Source organism: Leptonychotes weddellii, chromosome 8 (genome assembly GCF_054177405.1).
Source record: "Leptonychotes weddellii isolate Sample4059 chromosome 8, ASM5417740v2, whole genome shotgun sequence".
Taxonomy (NCBI): domain Eukaryota; kingdom Metazoa; phylum Chordata; class Mammalia; order Carnivora; family Phocidae; genus Leptonychotes; species Leptonychotes weddellii.
The window spans coordinates 52,126,036-52,148,290 of record NC_138376.1 but is presented as its reverse complement, the minus strand read 5'-3'; the positions used below and the strand labels follow the sequence as shown (position 1 = coordinate 52,148,290).

The following is a 22,255-nucleotide window of genomic DNA, read 5'->3' as shown; positions in this document are numbered from 1 at the left end:
AAACACATCAAATGAAGTTCTAGCAGAGATGCCCTAGTTGACCCACAGACTTGAGAGCAGAAACAAGAAACGTGTCCTGATGTGAGCTGCTGAGCGCTGGTGGTTATTACTACACAACATTACTGCAGTAAGAGTTGAGTATTTAAGGCCAGCCACCCCATTTGTCTACTAGATCACACTGGCTAGTCAAGACATTGTTATAGCAATTTTTCTTGTCCTAAATCAGCAGATTTGCCTGTTCTACAGGTTCATTCCCAAAGATAAACATTCTATAACTTCAGTTGGTCAGCAAATCCTATTGGCTCCAACTTCTAAACATACCCAGAACCTGATAACTTCTTTTAACTTCCAACGTCACCACTGACTCCAAGCCACCGTCATCTCTCACCTGTATTATTCTAACAGTTTCCTTATTGGTCTCCCTGCTTCCAGCCTTGCCCTGCTATATAATTTATTCTTAACATAGTAGCTACAGTAATTCTTTAAAAATGAAAGTCAGTTCATGGACATTTTTGTTCAAATCTCTCCAATGTATTTCCAGGACACTCAGAGGAAAAGCCACACACTCCCCTCCTCTGTCACGACTATCCCCAGAGATCATTCCACTCTGGCTACACAGTCATCCTTGCTGGTTCTTGCACACATCAAGTAAGCGGCTACTGCACAGCGTCTGCACTTGCTATTCTCTCTGGTTAGAATGTTCTTGCCCCACACATCCAGACATCCACAACTTCATCAGGTGTTTGCTCCAGCAATACTCAGTGAGCACCTTCCATGCACTGGCCACCGTATTTAAAATTACAACTACTCATTTTTACTTTATCTGTAGCACTTACCGTATATGACCCATAATATACCTTACTTAAGTGTTATTTACTGTTTCCTCAGATAGAATGAAAGCTCCAAAAGGTCAGATATTTCTATCTGTTTCCATTCATAGCTATCTCCCTAGTGCCTACAATGGTGCCTGAAAACATGGTAGACACTTAATCAGTATTTGTTAAATCAATGAATGAATCTGTATGATAAGAGTCAGGTCTAGTTTATATTTTACATTTCTAAGTTATAAAGTAATAAACCAGACACTTAGACTGGAAAGGAAATGGTACAGTGAAGACAAACATTCATATAGTTTTAGTAAGATTTTAGTAATAAGTCTTTTTTTTTTTCCTCTCATTTACAGAAAAGAAAATACAGAAACTATATGCACTAGAATTCAAGGTAATTATTTCAGAGCCCCTGGACTAAAGCTGTACTTTCAAAATCACAGTTATATATACTACTTATTTTCACCACCACAGAAAATTTTTACCTACAGGGATATATTTCCGTGATATACCAGTTTCCTAAGAAATGAATAAAGCACTCAACTATAATTCTTAAAACAGAAAACAATATATACTCAATAAGAACAAAGATCAATTTTTAGAAAAGCAGTATATGAAGTTCAAGTATCTTTCATTTTTTCCTTTGTTAATCCTTCTCCAAACTAAAAAAAATGTTTACATTAATTACTGCTGAAGGCTCAGATATTACTAAAAATAACCATTTATTTAAAGCTATTTTTATAGGAAGAGAAGAAAGATCTAAAAAGAGCTGACAGTATTTGTAGAAAAGCACATATAAACATTCCTTGAATGGAAGCTTGTTTACTTACCAGGCAGACAACATATATCTGTCAGCCATAAGAATAAATACGACATTAAATTAAAATGAGCACTTCTTATTGTCATCAAATAAATGAAATGAATTTAGCCACTAGATCTAGGTGTAAAGCACATTGCTTCAGTTAACCAAAATTAAATTTTGTTTTAAACCAGCACATATTACAATAAGGCTATCCCATAATTATTTTGCTAAGGGAATCCCCCCAACAAAAATAAATAAAGAGAAGTGGGGGTAAGAGGGAGGGAGGGAGAGAAGAGAAAAAGAAATCTACTCTTTATTTTAAATGTTGAAATGTCAGTCCACTACGCCTCTGAAGATTACTTTGATATCTCTTCTTTCCCCCAAGGAACTCATTACTTGTATTTCAGGGGAGACAGTGCTGACAGACACTAGCTCTCTTATTAAAGACTTCCCTTTTTGTGGGAACTGAGCATACTCATCATACCATTTTCAAATTCAGTTAACAGGTACCTTTTGGCATACTGATGATAAAGCCATTATATTCATTTCAAGTAAAGATTTCAATTACTGTATAACTCTTAAGGTGACTTATATTTTTTGTTACTTACCAAGTCCTAAAAGATCAACAGTGGGCTCTGCAGCTTTTTTAGGGCTAGTACTTTTTTTGGGCTCCAACTGCTGATCTTCTTTCTTCTGCAGCTTTAAAGGAAATAATCAGTTTTATTAATTTTTCTTAAATAAATTGAACAAGCCTTTTAAGCCCCAATTAATTATGCATATTTTGATATAGCGTAATGAAGTGTATGAAGCATAGTGTAATGAAGCCCAAAAAATTTATTATTGTATAAAAAAGTAAGCATGATCACTGAACTTGAAATGACAAACCTTACATATCAGGATCCCAAAATAGTAAATATACACACTTAATGTAATTGTTCTTAATCATTTAAATCCTTTATATGAAATTACACTTAAAATTAAAAGAACTCCATTTCATATTATTTGCTAGCTACTGTTAATGTGCTCTTAACGAGAGGCCGGGGAGGCCTCAGAATCTTCATGAGCATGCTGTTACTCCCCTCATCCACACTGCTGGCATGGGAGACACCTGTGCACTAAGAAGAGCCTAATGAAATGTTACCTGATAGGTTTTCCTCCTGAGTCTACACGATCAGTTACATTTTTAAATATAATGTTCTTTTAGTTCTCAGAAACCCAAGTCACCATTATACATTCTAAACTTTCTCTTTCTCACTTATACAGAAATGTTCTGTAGGACAGGATGAAAAGAAGCACATCCACTGGACTATCAACTTGAAAGCCTACCTCTCTTTTCACTTTTTTAATGTAGATATAATTGGCATATAATATTAGCTCACGTGCACGACATAATGATTCCATATTTGTATACATTGTAAAATCATCACCACCCAGTAAGTATAGTTAACATCACCACATAATTACGGAATTTTTCTTCTAATGGTGAAAACTTTTAAGACCTACTCTTAGTAAATTTTAAATATACAAGACAGTATTATTAACTATAGCTACCATGCTGTACATTATACCCCTAGGACTTATTTATTCTATAACTGTAAGTTTGTACCTTTTAATCCCCTTCACCCATTTGCCCACCTCTCACCCCTGCCACTGACAACCACCCATCTGTTCTCTGTATCCATGAACTTGTTTTTTTCATTTGTTTTTGTTTGTTTGGAGTTCTTTTTTAGATTCTACATATAAGTGAGATCAAATGGCAGTTGCCTTTCTCTGTCTGACTTATTACTCCTGGCATAATGCCCTCAAGGTTCATCCAAGTTGTCACAAATGGCAAGATTTCATTCTGTCTTACAGCTGAGTAACATTCCATTAAATATATAGCCTACCTCTCTTAGACCGAGAAAATAAAACATTCATTCACTCACAGTCATTTCTCAAACCACTCCTACAAGATCATTTCTTCTACAACTTCTAAACTACCTAAAAAGTTCATAACTTAGTTGTTTGTAGGAGTACATTTTTGTTAGCTATACAGATATATAATTTCTAAGAATATATATCTACTCTTAACTTGTTTTTAATCACAACTATCTCCTTCAAAATTGTTTATGTTATTTATTTAATTAACCTACCATCACGGATATCAATTCTTTAATAACCTTCTCAAATACAGAATTATCAGCCTATAACAATACACAATTCTCAGAAGTTTAACATAATCCATTTCACATTTTCTTCTATTTTTCACCTCCAATAGAGGTAAGACTTACTTTTATAGCAAAATAATTTCAAAGAAAGCACAGTTTATAGTAACCACGGAGTCAATTCCAACTAAATACTTAAAATGCTAGAACTTCCATCTTTCCTTCTTTCCTGGACAATCTGTATTGAGTGTATAAGCACTCAACTCTGCAAGAGAACCTGAGGATTAAATGGCCATAAAGCACACAAACTTCAAATAACATCTGAGCAGGATTCTAGCAGCTTCCTCAAACAGGTCCTCATTGATCTTAATTCATACCCCTGTCTGTAATATTCTAAATTTTACCATATAAGTGTCTTATGCCTAGAAGGCACTTAAAAATCTAATCCCTGATTTAACCTAAAATCAGAAAGTCTTAAAGTTGAAAATAAACTAGGCCAAACTCATTCACTTTGCAAATTGAGGCTCAGATATCATATGCTAAATAGAGAAAGAGTGACTAAAGCTTATTTTCTGTCCCCCAATTTAAAATTCTTTCTTTGATATATTTTACTGAAACTTCTTCCCTGTAAAAGAAGCATGGAATAAAACTGTAAGGAATTCCTTCCTATTTACTTTCTGCATTCTAATAATCTTCAGGCCAAAATGACTTCTTTTTAAAAATTCAAATTCTGGTTTATGAGTTATTTTCCCAATAAATTAGAACTACCTTTTAAAATATTGCTGAGTATGAAATTACCCATTGTTTGGAAAGGAAAGAAAAAGCCAAATCAAACAAACAAGAGATCCTCTGGAAATCCTGACTCCCATCCTCAGAACTACCGCAAACAGTCTAGAAAATATCTTTCCTTCCAGATGTCACACATCTATATGGGTTCCCAGAGTTTCTCTTCTTCTTTAGACTGCAATTGCATCATAGTTTAAATAGGTGTTTATCAACGATCTCCATAGAAAACTATATAATATAGAACATGTGTATAAGCAGTGCAAGGTAAAGAAAAACTTAAAGTTAAGAATAAGGGGCATATCCTAAACATAGTTTATCAAACTGCAGACATGGCCCAATACTCAGTTTTGAAATCTTATTTTTGGATAACAATTAGAATTGGCATTAAAAAAAATGAAATAGAAAACAGTGCACTGTACAAAGTATTCATGAATTGTTTTGCATATTTGTGCACACATGCGAGCATATGCAGGCTGGATCATAATATAACCCATATTTCTTACCAGCCTCATGGGTTGAGAAACACTGCTCTGAATACAGACTGCTCCTTGGCTCCTTAGAGTGGATCAACCTATATAAGTGAAGAACATCTATGCCCTAAACCTTACAAACTACTCCAAAAAGAGGTGGCTATTCCAGATGGATTTCAACAATTCAGACATGAATTATTATCTTAGAGTTGGCATTTCATAGGTTGTCTCACAAATTAAAAAGGCAAAAGAGTCGATCACTTTAAAAACTACCTTATATCTCTTCATCTTCAAATCTTGCTGAGGCAGTATCACAAACACACTGATATGTGGCAGAGATAATTTTAGAGATCACTCTTTTATATATTCATAGTAATCCAAGTACTACCTTAAATACATTAGTGAGAGCTACAAAGATTGAATTCAGATGATACTGTTCGTAAGTGTAAACTTAAGAAATGAACCTCATTATTTTTATTTTGAAATCTATTAAAGAGAAAATTCAAGGACAGATACACCAAAGCAACAAACTATATAGGTAAGAAATCTTTTTTTTTTTTTTAAAGATTTTATTTATTTATTTGACAGAGAGAGAGAGAGCATGAGCAAGGGGAGAGGGAGAGGGAGAAGCAGGCTTCCCAGAGCAGGGAGCCCGATGCGGGGCTCGATCCCAGGACCCTGGGATCATGACCTGAGCTGAAGGCAGATGCTTAACGACTGAGCCACCCACGCACCCCAAGAAATCTTGAAATTCTAGCCAGAATAATATTTAATCTTTCAGAACTTAAACATACATAAAAAGATATTAATTTTCTATTCAATTTCTGTGAGTGACTTTCTAGTAACTAAAAATTAATTCATTTACACTTATAATTATTCTTACAGATCTTTGTATAAAATGACAGAAATAAAGCATTTATTTTCCTAGTCTTAGATGATTATAATACCTAAGAAATATAGACTTGAGGGATAAAAAAATCTTTGCTTATATAGTGCCATTATGAGAATTTGGAAGAAATTCTAAAAAAATCCTCTAAATTAATACAGCCCTCTAAAACAAAGAAAGATTCAGTATTTTTAAAAAAACACAAACTAAAAATATCTAGGTATTGCATTTTATTCCATGATGATATACATTTAAGCCCAATGCCATCACCAATAAATTGAGGGGCAAAGCCTATTTCAAAGAGGCTTTGAAATCATGTCCACTGCTATGGCTTCTTGACACTGCCATATTCTAAAAGCTGACAAGACACTCAGTTTTTGACTGAAGAGGAAGATTACAGAAGGCCTCAGACACTGAACTAGAAAGACAGTGTCAAAATAATAAATCTCCTTTCTTCACCACAAAGCATAATCTAGCATTTCAAAAATGAAACATTTAAAATTATCAAAATCAAATCTTAAGAAATAAGACAAGAAGTTAGGAATAGTTTTTTCCTTCTCCCTCATTACAATATCCATGGCAACAGGGCAATGTGACAGCTTTTAAATAGCCTGGATTTATCAAGAAGGAAGCAGAAGTACCCTGTGTTTATCCTGAAAACACCTTTCATGGCCACTCCGAAGTCTAAGTGGTTTCTGTAGCAAAACATATTTTTTACTCTTTATTTATATTAAAAAAATATATGACACATGTATATATATGTATATACATCTCACCAGATTAATGTTAGAGAAGAACTATATGTGGGCTCCCAAAATATATTCCAGTTAGACATTTTGATTAACAAACAGATGTGTAATATATTATGCCTTCCTGACAATCTCTTCTAAAAGGAAAAAATCTTTAAGAACATATCATGGAACACTACATCAAAAACTAATGATGTAATATATGGTGATTAACGTAACATAATAAAATTTTTAAAAATGTAAAAAAAAAAAAAAAAGAACATATCTGATTTCTACCAGACTTAGCTATAACACTCACTAAGTACTATTTGTCAAATATTTTCAGGATATAAAGATAATAAGCCTTAAATCAAAGTATTAAAACACAAACTATTATTTGTCCCTTTGTTCTACAGCATACCAATTCTGTTGAGCTTTGTAAAGAATTAACAAGATAAAATTATTAAAGATATCTGAAATGGGGCGGCTGGGTGGCTCAGTTGGTTAAGCGACTGCCTTCGGCTCAGGTCATGATCCTGGAGTCCCGGGATCGAGTCCTGCATCGGACTCCCTGCTCAGCAGGGAGTCTGCTCCTCCCTCTGACCCTCCCCCCTCTCATGTGCTTTCTCTCATTCTCTCTCTCTCAAATAAATAAATAAATAAAAATCTTTAAAAAAAAAAAAGGTATCTGAAATGTAGCTCTCATATAAATTATGTAATTTCTTAAAGCTGAATTTTAGAAGATTTCGGAATAAAAATGCTAACATCTTCTTAGGATTTGGGTGCAAGGATATAATAAAGTGTGATAACAGTAAATCAAGACCTTGCCAACCACATTTTCCCTCATGTAACTGTCACCGCTTTGACATCTCACATTTAGCTTAGATATCAGTATGTGTAGAATCATCCCACTTTAAATTCTCCTGCTACTAAAAACATTATGCAATTTGCCTTTTAATAAGTGAGGAATGCAGTCAACTGTCAATGAATAGAATTAAGCAATTTATAATTTATTAGACACAATTTTCTAACAAGCAAGGATACTACAGGTCTACTTAGATTAAGAAATTTTTAAGTTCCTTAGACACATATTGAGCAGATGTCTCATTCAAATTATTATCCACAGATTATAAATGAATAAAAACCCTACTTCGTTTCCAACTCCTACATTTACCAACCTTTTAAATAATAGAAATAACACCCTCTCCCCTAAAACGTGATTCACTATGCTTAAGCTGACCAATTAATGTAGATAATAGCATTAATACGTAAGAATAGGGAAGCTATACAATTTTCTAAGTGCTAGAGGTAATTAAAAACTTTTTTTAAAACTGACTACAATTCAGGGCACCTGGGTGGTTCAGTTGGTTAAGCATCCGACTTTTTTTTTTTTTTTTTTAAGATTTTATTTATTTTTCAACAGAGAGAGAGAGAGACAGCGAGAGAGGCAACACAAGCAGGGGGAGTGGGAGAGGGAGAAGCAGGCTTCCCGCGGAGCAGGGAGCCCGAAGCGGGGCTCGATCCAGGGACTCCAGGATCATGACCCGAGCCGAAAGCAGTCGCTTAACCAACTGAGCCACCCAGGCGCCCCAAGCATCCGACTCTTGATTTCAGTTCAGGTCATGATCTCAGGGTTGGGAGATTGAGCCCCAAGCCCCTTGTGTGGGCTCTCTGCTCAGCAGGGCTCACTTTTCCTCTGCTCCTCCTCCTGCTCACACACTCGCTCTCTCTCAAATAAATAAATAAAATCTTAAAAAAAAAAATGACTACATCTCAAATAGGCCTTAACTAGTTTATGTATAATCAGTTTCCTTTAACATTTATAGAATCATACAACAGAAGGGATATAAAATATATGTTCAACTCTCTCATTTTAAAATTAAGGATATTAGAGTGATATGATTTGTCCAAAGACTCCGTAAAAGTGGCTAAAGAAGCTATTCTCCTGGTAGGGCTCCTTTCCCAGCATCATGATGCCTTTTCCTTAACAATTCTTATTTATCACAGATTAGATTCAAAATTACCCAGTGCTTACATGGATACTATTTTTCCAATGACACAAAGAGAAGCTGCAAAAAAGGAACCACAATCTGATAGATGGGACAAGGCAAGTACACAAATAATTGCACACAAGGTAGAGTATAAAGACCATATGAAAGGTGTGAGATGCAACTTATACCCATGATGGTGGTCACTGGATGATTAGGACTTTAAAAAGACAATAATATTTACTTGAAGTCTGTAGGAAAGGTAGGAAGGAGTCCAAAAGGTAGGAGTTGGTTTTAAAAGTACCAAGTAAGAAAACAGAGTACGGGAAAGCAAGAAAGAGTGGATATATATGACCAACCTATCGGTCTAAGTATATAGGAACAATAACAGATAAATTTGAAAAACTAAGCTAGGGCCACTCTGTAGAAGGATCTGAATAACCAACTAGAGCTAGTAGTTAGATAGGGCACCAATTTTCAAAGACGGTAGCCAAAGCAAAGACATTACTCCCAGGGAAGTGTGTTATGCATGCATGTGAACTGTACTGAGAAAGAAAACGATCACTACCATTGTAAGCATAGGGGTGTGTTGTCTTGTGACATGATCAGAGCAATGCTTTAGGAGTGTGAAGAAGAAACTAGATAATGAGCAGTGGAAGGAACACACCAAGAAACACCCTTACGATAAAGAAAACCGGGTTATGTTCCCCTCGCAACAGGATGTTAACAGCCTAGAGAAACTGTCCCTAAAAAGGTGCATGCATAGTCCAGGCAAAAGGTGTGCCCAGCTTGACCTTTAGCTATACAGCCATTTACATACATCTGTTTTGCAGTTAAAACCCCCTTATCGGCTTTTCAGATACATTATGGAAATGGGCATGCATAGTAGGAAAGTGGTTACATAATCTTAAGCTGTCAGTCAAGGAGCCCTCAACACCACCCCACTGCAAGTCACAGGTCTTCCCAGTCCAGAAAAACCCAATATATATCCAACCCCAAAACAACCTAGGGGACACCTGGGTGGCTCAGTCGGTTAAGCGTCTGCCTTCGGCTCAGGTCATGATCCCAGGGTCCTGGGATCGAGCCCCGCATCGGGCTCCCTGCTCAGTGGGAAGCCTGCTTCTCCCTCTCCCACTCCCCCTGCTTGTGTTCCCTCTCTCGCTGTCTCTCTCTCTCTCTGTCAAATAAATAAATAAAATATTTAAAAAACAAAACCAAAACAAAACAAAAACAACCTAGTGGCCGGTTCCACCTTGCAGAACCTGCCCACTCTCCCCTAGAGAGTGTACTGTTGCTTTAATAAAACTGTTTTCTGCTTTCGCTTTGGGCACCAATCTCTAATTCTTTATTGCTTCAGGCCAAGAGTGGAGACACAACACTTAGCTGGACAGGAGGATTAACATTAATTTACTCCTTCATTACAACTTGAAATCTAACAAGTTGTTAGATTTCTTCTAACAAGCCACTCAATAACACAATTACCAGAATACTACTTTCATCTGGATACATGTTGAAATCTTTATACTAGGATTCCACCTTTACAGAATTTTTTAGTAAAGATTTATAAATGACGAATTACTCAAAGGCTATTGGGTTGTACTTCATCATACATTCTACTATAAAGTAGAAAAACTGCAAAGCCTGAATCATCTTTATTGTTTACCCAGTAGTCTCAATAGTCTAAAACCAATACATTAATAAAATTCACTGTCTTAATTCCTAGGATATATTGGTTGTTGTAATTACTACATATGTGTTTGTAGGTGTATACTGTCACAACCAAATTATATACAACCTTGTTTAAAACTATTTTATGTAAGAAATAATCTTGCACTAACTTATTTCCAACATCTTATTTTGTTTACTTACTCTGAACCTTGTTAAAGTTTCCTTTTTTCTTCTTTACCATTCTTTATAATGTACTTATGAATCTTTTTTCACATTAAACTTATCAATACATAGTGTACTGTTTTTTGAATTTAATATTCTTTAATAAGTTGTATTTTTAGGGTTCAATTTAGAACTGTAATCTACATTTTATTTCCCCAACCATATGGACATCTTTCAGTAAATGGCTCTTTATATGGCCTAGGAACATTACAATCCCAAACAATATTTCACTGGACTGAAGAAATATGAGACTTATATAAATTTCAGCACAGGAAGGAGCCTTAGAAGACATTTACTCAATTCATTATGTGATGCATAAAACACCACTGTAACATCTCTTACATGGCCAGTCTCTCTGTAAGAAAATTTTCCAGTATTATGGAATCACTGGTTACGGTGATACAGCATATTCCAACTTGGACAATGCTAAATATTAGAAAGTTTCCTCTCCAGGCAGCCTGTACCATCTCCTCACTTAACCCTATACTCCATGACAGAGCCATGCAGAAAACAAGTGAGAAATGATTAAGTAGAGCCTTGACCCTCTCAGCAGCCATAGCAGACCACTAATTCACATCAAGCCCTCATTCATCTAAAATTCCCTGACATTTTCCTTCGTGATATTATATTTAGGGCAGTTGAGGTTTGGATGCACTTATTTTGGAATTTTACTTTTGTCCAATTTGTTGGAATTTTTGTGTTTAAGATTTTTTGAGGAATTGTTCTGTCATGCAATGACTTAACTAATCTTCGTTGGTTATTTGAAAATTTGAACAATATGACATTGATGTACTCAGTTAATAAAAATGCTGAAAAGAACAAAGTCCAGAATTGAGCCCTGAAGAATGTAGCAAACTCCCTCGGTACTAACATCAATTCTATTAACTGGATTTCTCTGGTAGAGCTGTCCATCTAGTTCACAATCTATCTACAATCTGCACATCAGGCCTACCTGTCTACATCTTGACCAGAAAGATATCCAAGAATCTCAAACAATAAGCTTAGTCTGATAGGAGCTGTTCCCAGGGAACCCATATAAGCACCTAGTGACTGCTGTTAACATTTTGAGAAAAGTAGGCCATTAAAAAAAAGTCCCATTTGAATTTTGCACAGAATTCACGTCAAGCTCAATGATACAAACATTTTCCTTCTAAGAATCTGGACATTTGCCTATCTCTAATCTTCTAGCTCCTGTCTCAGTTTGTACAGTTTCTCAAAGAATGACCTATAGTGCTTTATACATCAGGTCTGCAAGGTTTCCCATTATGTAACACAAACATCAAATGCCTACTTTGGTAAAATAATGGTTACTTTGCAGAATTTTTGTGAGGATTAAGTAAAATAAGAGTCCCTCTCATAGTGGGGGGACACATAACAGGCATTTCATAAATGGCAGTCAGTGGGGAGTGTGGTGGCAGCCTTTACAGTTATATGCCAGGTCCTATAAAGGCACTAGGGATACAAAGATGAGTAAGACTTAGTTCCTAATCTTCAGAAGCTTATATTTGAGTCAAGCAAACAGACATAATTGTAACAGTGGTTCAGAGTGGATTAGTGCAATGATGGTGTTAAAACAAACAAACAAAGGAAGTCTTCTGGATGCTCAAAGGAATGTCATGCTAGGCTCAGCATGTGTCTGAATGATGCCTTATAAGGTAGGTGACTATATGTCCCAGTTTGCCCAGGACACCTGCAGCTAATGACTATGATTCCAACTTAACTGTTAATAGTGCCTGGTTTCACTCTTAAAAGTATCCAGTTTGAAATACTCATCACAATTATACTTAGAGCTTTTGCCTGAAGATAGGAATCGGCTACAGTACTGCTGGACTCAGGTATAAAGGGGTTCATCTCCTTCGAGCAGTGGTAAACTCCTAGAGGGCAGAATGATCTTTCCAAGTTCTGTAAGACTGTGGATTGCATCCAAATGTCTATAGTCAGCCTCTCAGCAGTGAATCAGCAAGACTGGGAAAAAAGTCAGTAATTCCAATACAAGGAATAGGCGTATCTATACCTATGTCTTTAACATTCATCTTACTATTTTATTCTTGCTTTACACAGTAGTCTGAAGGTTAACAGAGAAAGAAAAGGAGTTTTTTTATAATTACTACTTAATAGCAAACTATAACTGAAAGAAAAAATATAAATGGGGTGCAGCTGGAAAGGGGCCACCCCCTTGCCCATCACACAACACAAGTTCGTGGGGAACCTGGAACTAAACTATTCATGGATGACCTGCTTCTGGGTCAAGGTTTTGTATTTGGCTGAGAAGCTCCTTGCAGCAATCCACTGAAAGTCAGCCCTCAACACAAGAATTTGTAAAAATAATAATAACAAATATAAAAAGAAAGAGAGAGAAAAGAAAGAAAAGAAAGAAAGAAAAGGAAGGAAGGAAGGAAGAAAGAAAGAAAGAAGGAAGGAAGGAAAGAAAGAAAAGAAAGAAAGAAAGAAAGAAAGAAAGAAAGAAAGAAAGAAAGAAAGAAAGAAAAAACATTAGCCAAACACCTAAGTTTAAACCTAGCTTGGACACTTCCCAGCTGTGTGGCTTTGAACAAGACAGAGTATCTCTGAGCAGGGTCAGCTTCTTGGGTGTAACCTGTGCAGTCCCACAGAATCCCACAAAAGGTTTAATAGCTATTGCATCCTGAACTAATTCATTTTATCTTTGAACTTGATTTTGTAAATCCAATGAGACAATGAAACCTAAGCTTCATAAGCACAGAAGATATGTGCAATATATGCCCTTGTTGCCCATTTGATTACAGTGGTCATGATGTTCCATGAGCACAGAATTCCTGTGTAAGAACCCAAGTGGGCACAATGTAAGCATATTAGTTCTACAACACAGTAAGCAGAATATCAACAGCCTTAAGAGGCCATGCTTTCTCTTTCAATCAGAACTTAAAAGCAGAAAAAGGCAGTAGTACCCTAAGAAACAAGAAAGACCAAAAACTCCTAATCCTTTCTTACTCATGTCACTTCCCTGTATCAGCCAACCCATTTACAGTGAAAATGATGACAGGAGAGAGAAGGATAGTACAATGGATAGTACCTTTCCTTTCAGTCCTTCCTTATTCATCAGTTAATCAAAAACAAAGAATATTGATGGAATATGTGCATATTAATAAGCAAAATAAAAAGAGTATAGTTTTGTGCAGTATTCCCATTATTCTGGTAAGAACAAAATATCCATGCATGTACAAGCTTAGAAATACAAAGTGTGTAAATTTGATGATTCCACATACGAATTAAATGCTCTTATGATTGCAGTTAAAACTTGTGTTACAATATAAAAGATGAATGATAAAATTTATGTTGATGTAAATTTTTAAATTTTTATTTACTTAGAACAACACTGCTTTATTTCTTATTTTTTTAAGGTAAACTCTACCCCCAATGTGGGCTCGAACTCATGTACTTAGAACAACATTAAGTAGCAAATAAAAGACACCTTGATAGTTGAGAGAATGTACAAGAAAGGAAAAAAAGCTTTTATATTTTAGTACATTTAATCGTGCTTTTTTCTTGTTTTTTTAATAAGACCCTACAGATTATGCAGCCTGGCCCTTTCTCTGAGCCTCAGTTTTTGATTAGTAAAATAATAACTGTCATATTGACGTTATGACTACTAAAATAATAATTAAGATAAATAAAACAACACTTCCAGTCTCTGGTCTGGCAGATAAGCAGCTTGAAAGTCACTACTTCATCTTAACAAGTAAGAGTTGAACAAATTGAAAAATTAACAACTCCTCTTAAATTCAACAGAGAAGTGAGGTCGCAGGGCAAACAGCAGCCCCCAAAACTGGAGAAAAAAAAAGGAAAATAGAATTTCAATTTATTGGAGCAAAAATTGTATGTAACTGAAAAAGTGCTGAGAAGACTCTCAACCTGAGCGTCAAAAACTGCAGAAGGATCCTGTCACATGGGGGCCCTCACATTTCTGTGAGTTTTATGTTCAACAGCATTCCTATTGGAGTTTTAGCAGAACTTAGTTTACCGGGGAGAGAAATACTCAGTTTCAGCCCCCTCCAGCCATCCTGTTCCACCTAAGGTGGGGAAAAGAGGCACTTGAGAAGTTCATTGCCCAGGGAAATAGGCTCACTAAAACACAAGACCTAACCACAGGACTACTGAATGCTTCTCTTCTTTGCACACTTCACCACCAAATTACTAAAGCCCTATTTACCAGAGTTCCTCTCACCTCATATGTACATTATACCCAGCTTTCAACAAAAAAAAAATCACAAGGCAAACAAAAAGGAACAGTTTGAAAAGACAGAGACCAAGCATCAGAACCAGATCAGATATAGCAGAGATGTTGGAATTATCAGACTGAATTTAAAACAACTATGATTAATACACTATGGGCTTTAACAAAAAAAGTAGACAACATGCAAGAACAGACAGATAATGTAAGCAGAGAAGCGGAAACTCCAAGAAAGACTCAACGCTATAGATAAAAAATGCTGTAACATAAATGAATAATGCCTCCAATGGACTCATTAGTAGACTAGAAATGGCTGAGGAAAGAATCTCTGAGCTTAAGGTTATGTCAATAGAAATTTCCAAAATGGAAAACAAAGAAAAACAGACTGAAAAAGAAAAAAGAAACAATATCTAAATGGGACAAATATAAAAGGTATAATATACATATTTTTGGGGTATGAGAAGGGGAAAAGAAAAAGGAACAGAAGAAATATTTGAAGCCATAATGAAGCCATAGTAAGAATCTACCCAAATTAATGTTAAATACCAAACCACAAATCCAGGAAGGTCAGAGTACACCAAGCAGGATAAATGCTAAAAAAACAAACAGACAAAAAACCCTCCACCTATCATACAATTTTCAAACTACAGAAAATAAAAGATAAAGGAAAAATTCTGAGGAGAGAAGTAAGATATCAGAGGAGTAGGATGATCCTAAGTTTGCCTCTTCCCTCAAACACAACTAGATAAATATCAAATCATTCTGAACACCCAAGAAATCGATCTGAAGTCTTAGAGAACAAAGCTGAACGTCTACAAACTGGAAAAATGACCCATGGAAGGTAGGAACTGCAGAAAGTTGATCTGTGAGAGAAAAGAGCTATCGGTGCCCCCAGGGGAAGGAGCCCTGACCCAGAGGGAGTAGTGAGGGAGAAAGAAGAGAGAGAGAGAGAGAGAGAAAGTGGGGGAGGGGAGGTGAAAACAGGCACAGGGGACTACATAAGAAAACTATTCCCAAAAACCACTTACAAGGGAAAAAAAGAGAGGGTTATAATACCGCCAGTTTTCTATAAACAGGGTAGCAGAGAGTCTGAAGTTTCAGAGGTCTGCGACATTGCCAGGTTCACACCAGGGGAGCTAAGTGGTGCTCCAGTGGGAGATGAGGGTGGAATCCCAGCAGCAGGCAGCCTGAGGATTCCCCAGGATCACAGACGGAGAAGCAGTTCCCATGCTTGGAGTTCATTTGGTAGAGGTGATAAGGCCTCTGCAGGGGCAAAGGACCCTGCAGGTGCCATCAACCTATCCTGCTCACCAGTATAGGAACAAAGACACCTGCAGAGGGCAGCAAACCCTAGCACCAGCTGTACATTGTGATTTACCCTCAACTTTGAACCAAGTCTTCTGGGATAAGCCGGCACCCAGCACAGTGCAGGGAGACCCTATCCCAGAGTATAAGTGCAGGTCCCCGCAGCCGGGGATCTTTGAAGTGTGGGGTTTTGAAATTCAACTGTGCCTGACATAAAACACAGGAGTGCAGTGCCATTGGGCAGGCAGAAAGCTCAGACACAGACAGGATGAAGGCAGGGATCTGAGAGAAACCAGGGACACAGGAGGGGTCATTTTTTGCCCGTCTGTGAGGGCGTACTGAAGAGGGGTGGCATACATTTCCTGCTCTGGAGAGAACCAGGGGAAGCCATTTTCTCTGGAAGTCTACCACCTTGATCCATCTCAGTGAGCTACACCGCCACCAAGTGGAGAATAGAGCCACTACACCAAGCCCAGCCCCACTGTGCTGCCAGGCACATCTCCACCAGGGCAAGTCCACCTAAGAATCAAGCAGCAGGACCCTCCCCCAGAAGACCAGCACAAATCCCTCACCCACACCAAGTCTACTGATCAACCAGTGCTGCAAAGCTTCAGCTCTAGGGGAAACAGGATCTAGTATACTTTGGGGTTTTTTGTTTGTTTTTGTCTTTTGTGGATGCAGAAAAAGCAATTTTTAAATATTTTTATTTTTTTAATTTTGTATTTCAATTTTTCCCTTTTCTTTCTACCTTTTCTCTATCAAGCTTCTCGTAAAAAGCAGACAAAAACACATCTAGACTCTAGCTTCCTTTATGTATTTTATTTAAAAATTATTTTTAATTTTTAATTTTTGTTTTTTTTCCCCTCCAAAATGACAAGACAGAATTCAACTCAAAAGAAATAAGAGGAAGAAATGATGGCCAGAGACTTAATCACTACAGATATAAGTAAGATGTTTGAGCTAGAATTTAAAACAATAATTATGAAGATAATAGCTGGGCTTGAAAAAAATCATAGAAGACACTAGAGAATCCCTTACCGCAGAACTAAAATCTAGTCAGGCTGAAATTAAAAATGCTATAATGGAGATGCAAACCTGAATGCATGACATAAAAATGAGGATGGACAAATCAGAGGAACAAATCAGTGATATAGAAGATAAAAATATGGGAGCGCCTGGGTGGCTTAGTTGGTTAAGCATCAGACTTGATTTCAGCTAAGGTCATTGATCTCAGGGTCATGAGACTGAACGCCATGTTGGAGCCCAATGTGGAGCCTGTTTAAGATTCTCTCACTCTCCCTCTTGCCCTTCGTCCCCCCCTCCCCGCCAACTCACGCTCTCTTAAAAAAAATTAAAAAGATAAAATTATGGAAAATAATGAAGCTGAAAAGAAGAGGGAAACAAAGGTAATGGATCAGGAAGGCAGAGTTAGGGAACTCAGCGACTTATTAAAATGGACTAACATTCATATCATAGGAGTCCCAGAAGATGGAGAGAGAGAAAAAGGGGCAGAAGGCTTACTTGAGTAAATTATAGCTGAAAACTTCCCTAATCTGAGGAGGGACACAGGCATCAAAATCCAAGAAGCACAGAAAACTCCCATTAAATTCAACAAAAGCTGGCCATCGTCACAGTATATCATAGTCAAATTCACAAAATATACAGACAAGGAAAGAATCCTAAAAGCAGCAAGGGAAAAAAAGTCCTTGACCTACAGGGAAGACAGATCAGGTCACAGCAAATCTGTCCACAGAAACTTGGCAGGCCAGAAGAAAATGGCAGGAAATATTCAACATGCTGAATGGCAAAAATATGCAGTAAGGCCAATATTCAGAATAGAGATGGGAGAAAGAGTTTCCCAAACAAAAACTAAAGGAGTTCGAGACCACTAAACCAGGCCTACAAGAAATTTTCAGGGGGACTCTTTGAATGATAAAAAAAAAAACAAAAGCAACAAAGACTAGAAAGGACCAGAGAACATTACCAGAAACACCAACTTACAGGCAACACAATGACACTAAATTCATATCTTTCACTAATCATTCTGAATGTAAATGGACTAAATCCTCCAATCAAAAGACACTGGGTATCCGAATGGATACAAAAACAAGATCCATCTATATGCTGCCTACAAGAGGCTCATTTTAGACCTAAAGACACCTGCAGACTGAAAGTGTGGGGACACTCATCTATCATGCTAATGTAGGTCAAAAGAAAGCCAGAGGAGCCATACTTATATCAGACAAACTCAATTTTAAAACTAGGACTATGATAAGGGATGAAGAAGGGCATTATATCGTAATTAAGGGGTCTATCCATCAGGAAGATTTAACAATTGTAAATATTTATGCCCCCAACTTGACAGCACCAAAATATATAAATCAATTAATAATAAACATAAACTCATGGATAATAATACAAAACAGTAGAGGTCTTTAACACCCCATTTACAGCAACGGACAGATTATCGAAGCAGAAAATCAACAAGGAAAACAATGATTTTGAAAGACATGCTGGACCAGGTGGACTTAGAGATATATTCAGAACATTTCATCCTAAACAGCAGAATACATATTCTTTTTGAGTGCACATGGAACATTCTCCAGAATAGATCACATACTGGGTCACAAATCAGCCCTCAACAAGAATAAAAAGACTGAGATCATACCATGCATTTTTTCAGACCACAACACTATGAAACTTTAAGTCAACCACAAGAAAAAATTTGGAAAGACCACAAATACATGGAGGTCAAAGAACATCCTACTGAAGAATGAATGGGTCAACCAGGAAATTAAAAAAGAAATAAAAAAGTACATGGAAGCAAATGAACATGAAAACATGACAGTCCAGTGGTGCCTGGGTGGCTCAGTCAGTTAAACGGCTGCCTTCGGCTCAGGTCCTGATCCCAGGGTCCTGGGATCAAGCTCCACATTGGGCTCTCTGCTGAGCAAGGAGTCTGCTTCTCCCTCTCCCTGCTTGTGCTCTCTCCCTCTCTGTCAAATAAATAAATAAAATCTTAAAAAAAAAAGAAAAAGAAAGAAAACATGACAGCCCAAAACCTTTGGGATACAGCAAAGGCAGTCCTAAGAGGGAAGTATACAGCAATACAGGCCTACCTCAAGAAGCAAGGAAAGTCTCAAATATACAACCTAATCTTACACCTAAAGGAGCTAGAAAAAGAACAGCAAATAAGCCTAAAACCAGCCAAAGGAGGGAAATAATAAAGATTACAGCAGAAATAAATGATATAAAAACAAACAAACAAAAAAACCCAATAGAACAGATTAATGAAACCAAGAGCTGGTTCTTCTAAAGAATTAATAAAATCGATAAAACCCTAGCTAGACTTATCAAAAAGAAAAGAGAAAGGACCCAAATACATAAAATCATGAATGAAAGAGGAGAGATCACAACCAGCACCACAGAAATACAAACAATTATGAGAATACTATGAAAAATTATATGCCAACAAACTTGGCAATCTGGAAGAAATGGATGAATTCCCAGAAACTCACAAACTACCAAAACTGAAACAGGAAAAAATGGAAAATTTGAACAGACCCATAACCATCAGAGAAATTGAATCAGTAATCAAAAATTTCCCAATAAACAAAAGTCTTGGGCCAGATGGCTTCCCAGGGGAATTCTACCAGACATTAAAGAGAGTTAATACCTATTCTTCTCAAACTGTTCCAAAAAATAGAAATGGAAGGAAAACATCCAAACTCATTCCCCAAGGCCAACATTACCTTGATTCTAAAACCAGACAAAGACCCCACTAAAAAGGAGAATTACAGGCCAACATCCCTAACGAACATGGATGCAAAAATTCTCAGCATGACAAGAACAAATCTAATCGAACAGTGCATTATAGGAATTATTCACCATGATCAAGTGGGGTTTTATTCCTGAGCTGCAAGGGTGATTCAATATTTGCGTATCAATCAATGTGATATACCACATTAATAAAAGAAAGAATAAGAACCATATGCTCCTCTCAGTAGATGCAGAAAAAGCATCTGACAAAGTACAACTTCAATTCTTGATAAAAACCCTCAACAAAGTAGGGATAGAGGGAACATACCTCAGCATCATAAAGGCCATATACGAAAGACCCACAGTTAATATCATCCTCAATGGGGAAAAAGTGAGAGCCTTTGGTCAGGAACAAGACAAGGATGTCCCCTCTCACCATTACTATTTAATATAGTACTGGAAGTCCTAGCCTCAGCAATCAGACAACAAAAAGAAATAAAGGGCATCCAAATCAGCAAGGAAGAAGTCAAACTTTCACCATTTGCAGATGACATGATACTCTATTAGATAACCCAAAAGACTCCACCAAAAATTGCTAGAACTAATACATGAATTCAGCAAAGTTGCAGGATATAAAATCAATGTGCAGGGGCGCTTGCATGGCTCAGTCGTTAAGCGTCTGCCCTAGGCTCAGGTCATGATTCCAGGGTCCTGGGATGGAGCCCCGCATCGGGCTCCCTGTTCTGCAGCAAGCCTGCTTCTCCCTCTCCCACTCCCCCTGCTTGTGTTCCCTCTCTCACTCTCTCTCTCTCTGTCAAATAAATAAAAATCTTAAAAAAAAATAAAATAAAATCAATGTGCAGAAATTGGTTGCATTTCTATATACCAATAACAAAGCAGAAAAAGAAATCAAGGAATCGATCCTATTTGCAATTGAACCAAAAACAGTAACGTGCCTAGGAATAAACCTAACTAAAGAGGTAAAGGATCTGGAGCACCAGGGTGGCATAGTCGGTTAAGCATCTGACTCTTGATTTTGGCTCAGGTCATGAGATCAAGCCCTGCACTGAGCTCTGCGCTCAGTGGGGAGTCCGCTTGAGATTCCCTCTCCCTCTCCCTCTGCCTCTGCCTCTGTCCTTCCACTCCCCTGCTGCTCTCTAATAAATAAATCTTAAAAAAAAAAAAAAGGGAGAGATAAAAGATCTGTACTTTGAAAACTACAGAACACTTATTAAAAGAAATTGAGGAGGACACAAAAATGGAAAGGCATTCTATGCTCACAGATTGGAAGAACCAACATTGTTAAAATGTCTATACTACCCAAAGCAATTTATACATTTAATTCAATCCCTATCAAAACACCACCAGCATTTTTCACAGAGCTAGAACAAACAATCCTAAAATTTGTATGGAACCACAAAAGATACCTACTAGTCAGAGGAATGTTGAAAAAGAAAAACGAAACCGGAAGCATCACAATTCTGGATTTCAAGCTATACTACCAAGTTGTAGTCATCAAGACAGTACAGTACCAGCACAAAAACTGACACATAAATCAATGGAACAGAACAGAAAACCCAAAAGTGGACCCACACCAGTCAACTAATCTTTGAACAAAGATTATACAGTCCCCTAATCTTTGACAAAGCAGGAGAGAATATCCAATGGAAAAAAGACAGTCTATTCAACAAATGGTGTTGGGAAAACTGGATAGCAACATGCGGAAGAATGAAACTGAACCCCCACTTTCTTACACCATACACAAAAATAAATTCAAAATGGATGAAAGATCTAAATGTGAGGCAGGAAACCATCAAAATCATAGAGGAGAACACAGGCAGCAACCTCTTTGATCTCGGCCACAGCAACTTCTTACTGGACACACGGCCAGAGGCAAGGGAAACAAAAGCAAAAATGAAATATTGGGACTTCATCAAGATAAAAAGTTTCTGTACAGCAGAGGAAACAATCAACAAAACTGAAAGGCAACCTACGGAATGGGAGAAGATATATGCAAAATGACATATCTGATAAAGGGTTAGTATCCAAAATCTATAAAGAACTTATCAAACTCAATACCCAAAAAACAAATAATCCAGCTAAGAAATGAGCATAAGACAGGAAGAGACACTTTTCAAAAGAAGACATCCAGATGGCTAACAGACACATGAAAAGATTCTCAACATCACTCATCATCAGGGAAATACAAATCAAAACCATGATGATTAGATACCACCTCACACCTGTCAGAATGGCTAGAATTAACAAAACAAGAAATAATAGGTGTTGGTGAAGATGTGGAGAAAAGGGAACCCTCTTGCACTGTTGGTGGGAATGCAAACTGATGCAAGCACTCTGGAGAACAGTATGGAGGTTCCTTCAGAAAGTTAAAAATGGAACTACCCTACGATCCAGCAATTGCACTACTGGGTATTTACCCAAAGGATACAAAAATACAGA

General features: G+C 37.0%; 1 protein-coding gene across 5 annotated transcripts in view; it reads right to left on the bottom strand.

Moving 5' to 3' along the window:
- The window catches only part of SMAP1 (small ArfGAP 1), a 163,387-nt gene that overhangs the window by 21,217 nt on the left and 119,915 nt on the right, over window positions 1-22,255 (bottom strand). For 3 of the 5 annotated variants that reach the window (XM_031023964.2, XM_081828483.1, XM_081828485.1), the window contains 2 exons: window positions 2,238-2,328; window positions 1,658-1,675 (listed from right to left, as the gene is read on the bottom strand). In XM_031023964.2, coding sequence (XP_030879824.1) covers window positions 1,658-1,675; window positions 2,238-2,328 — 109 coding nt within the window. The remainder of the gene's footprint in view (window positions 1-1,657; window positions 1,676-2,237; window positions 2,329-22,255) is intronic. The other 2 variants (XM_006729508.3, XM_081828484.1) reach the window with 1 other exon arrangement.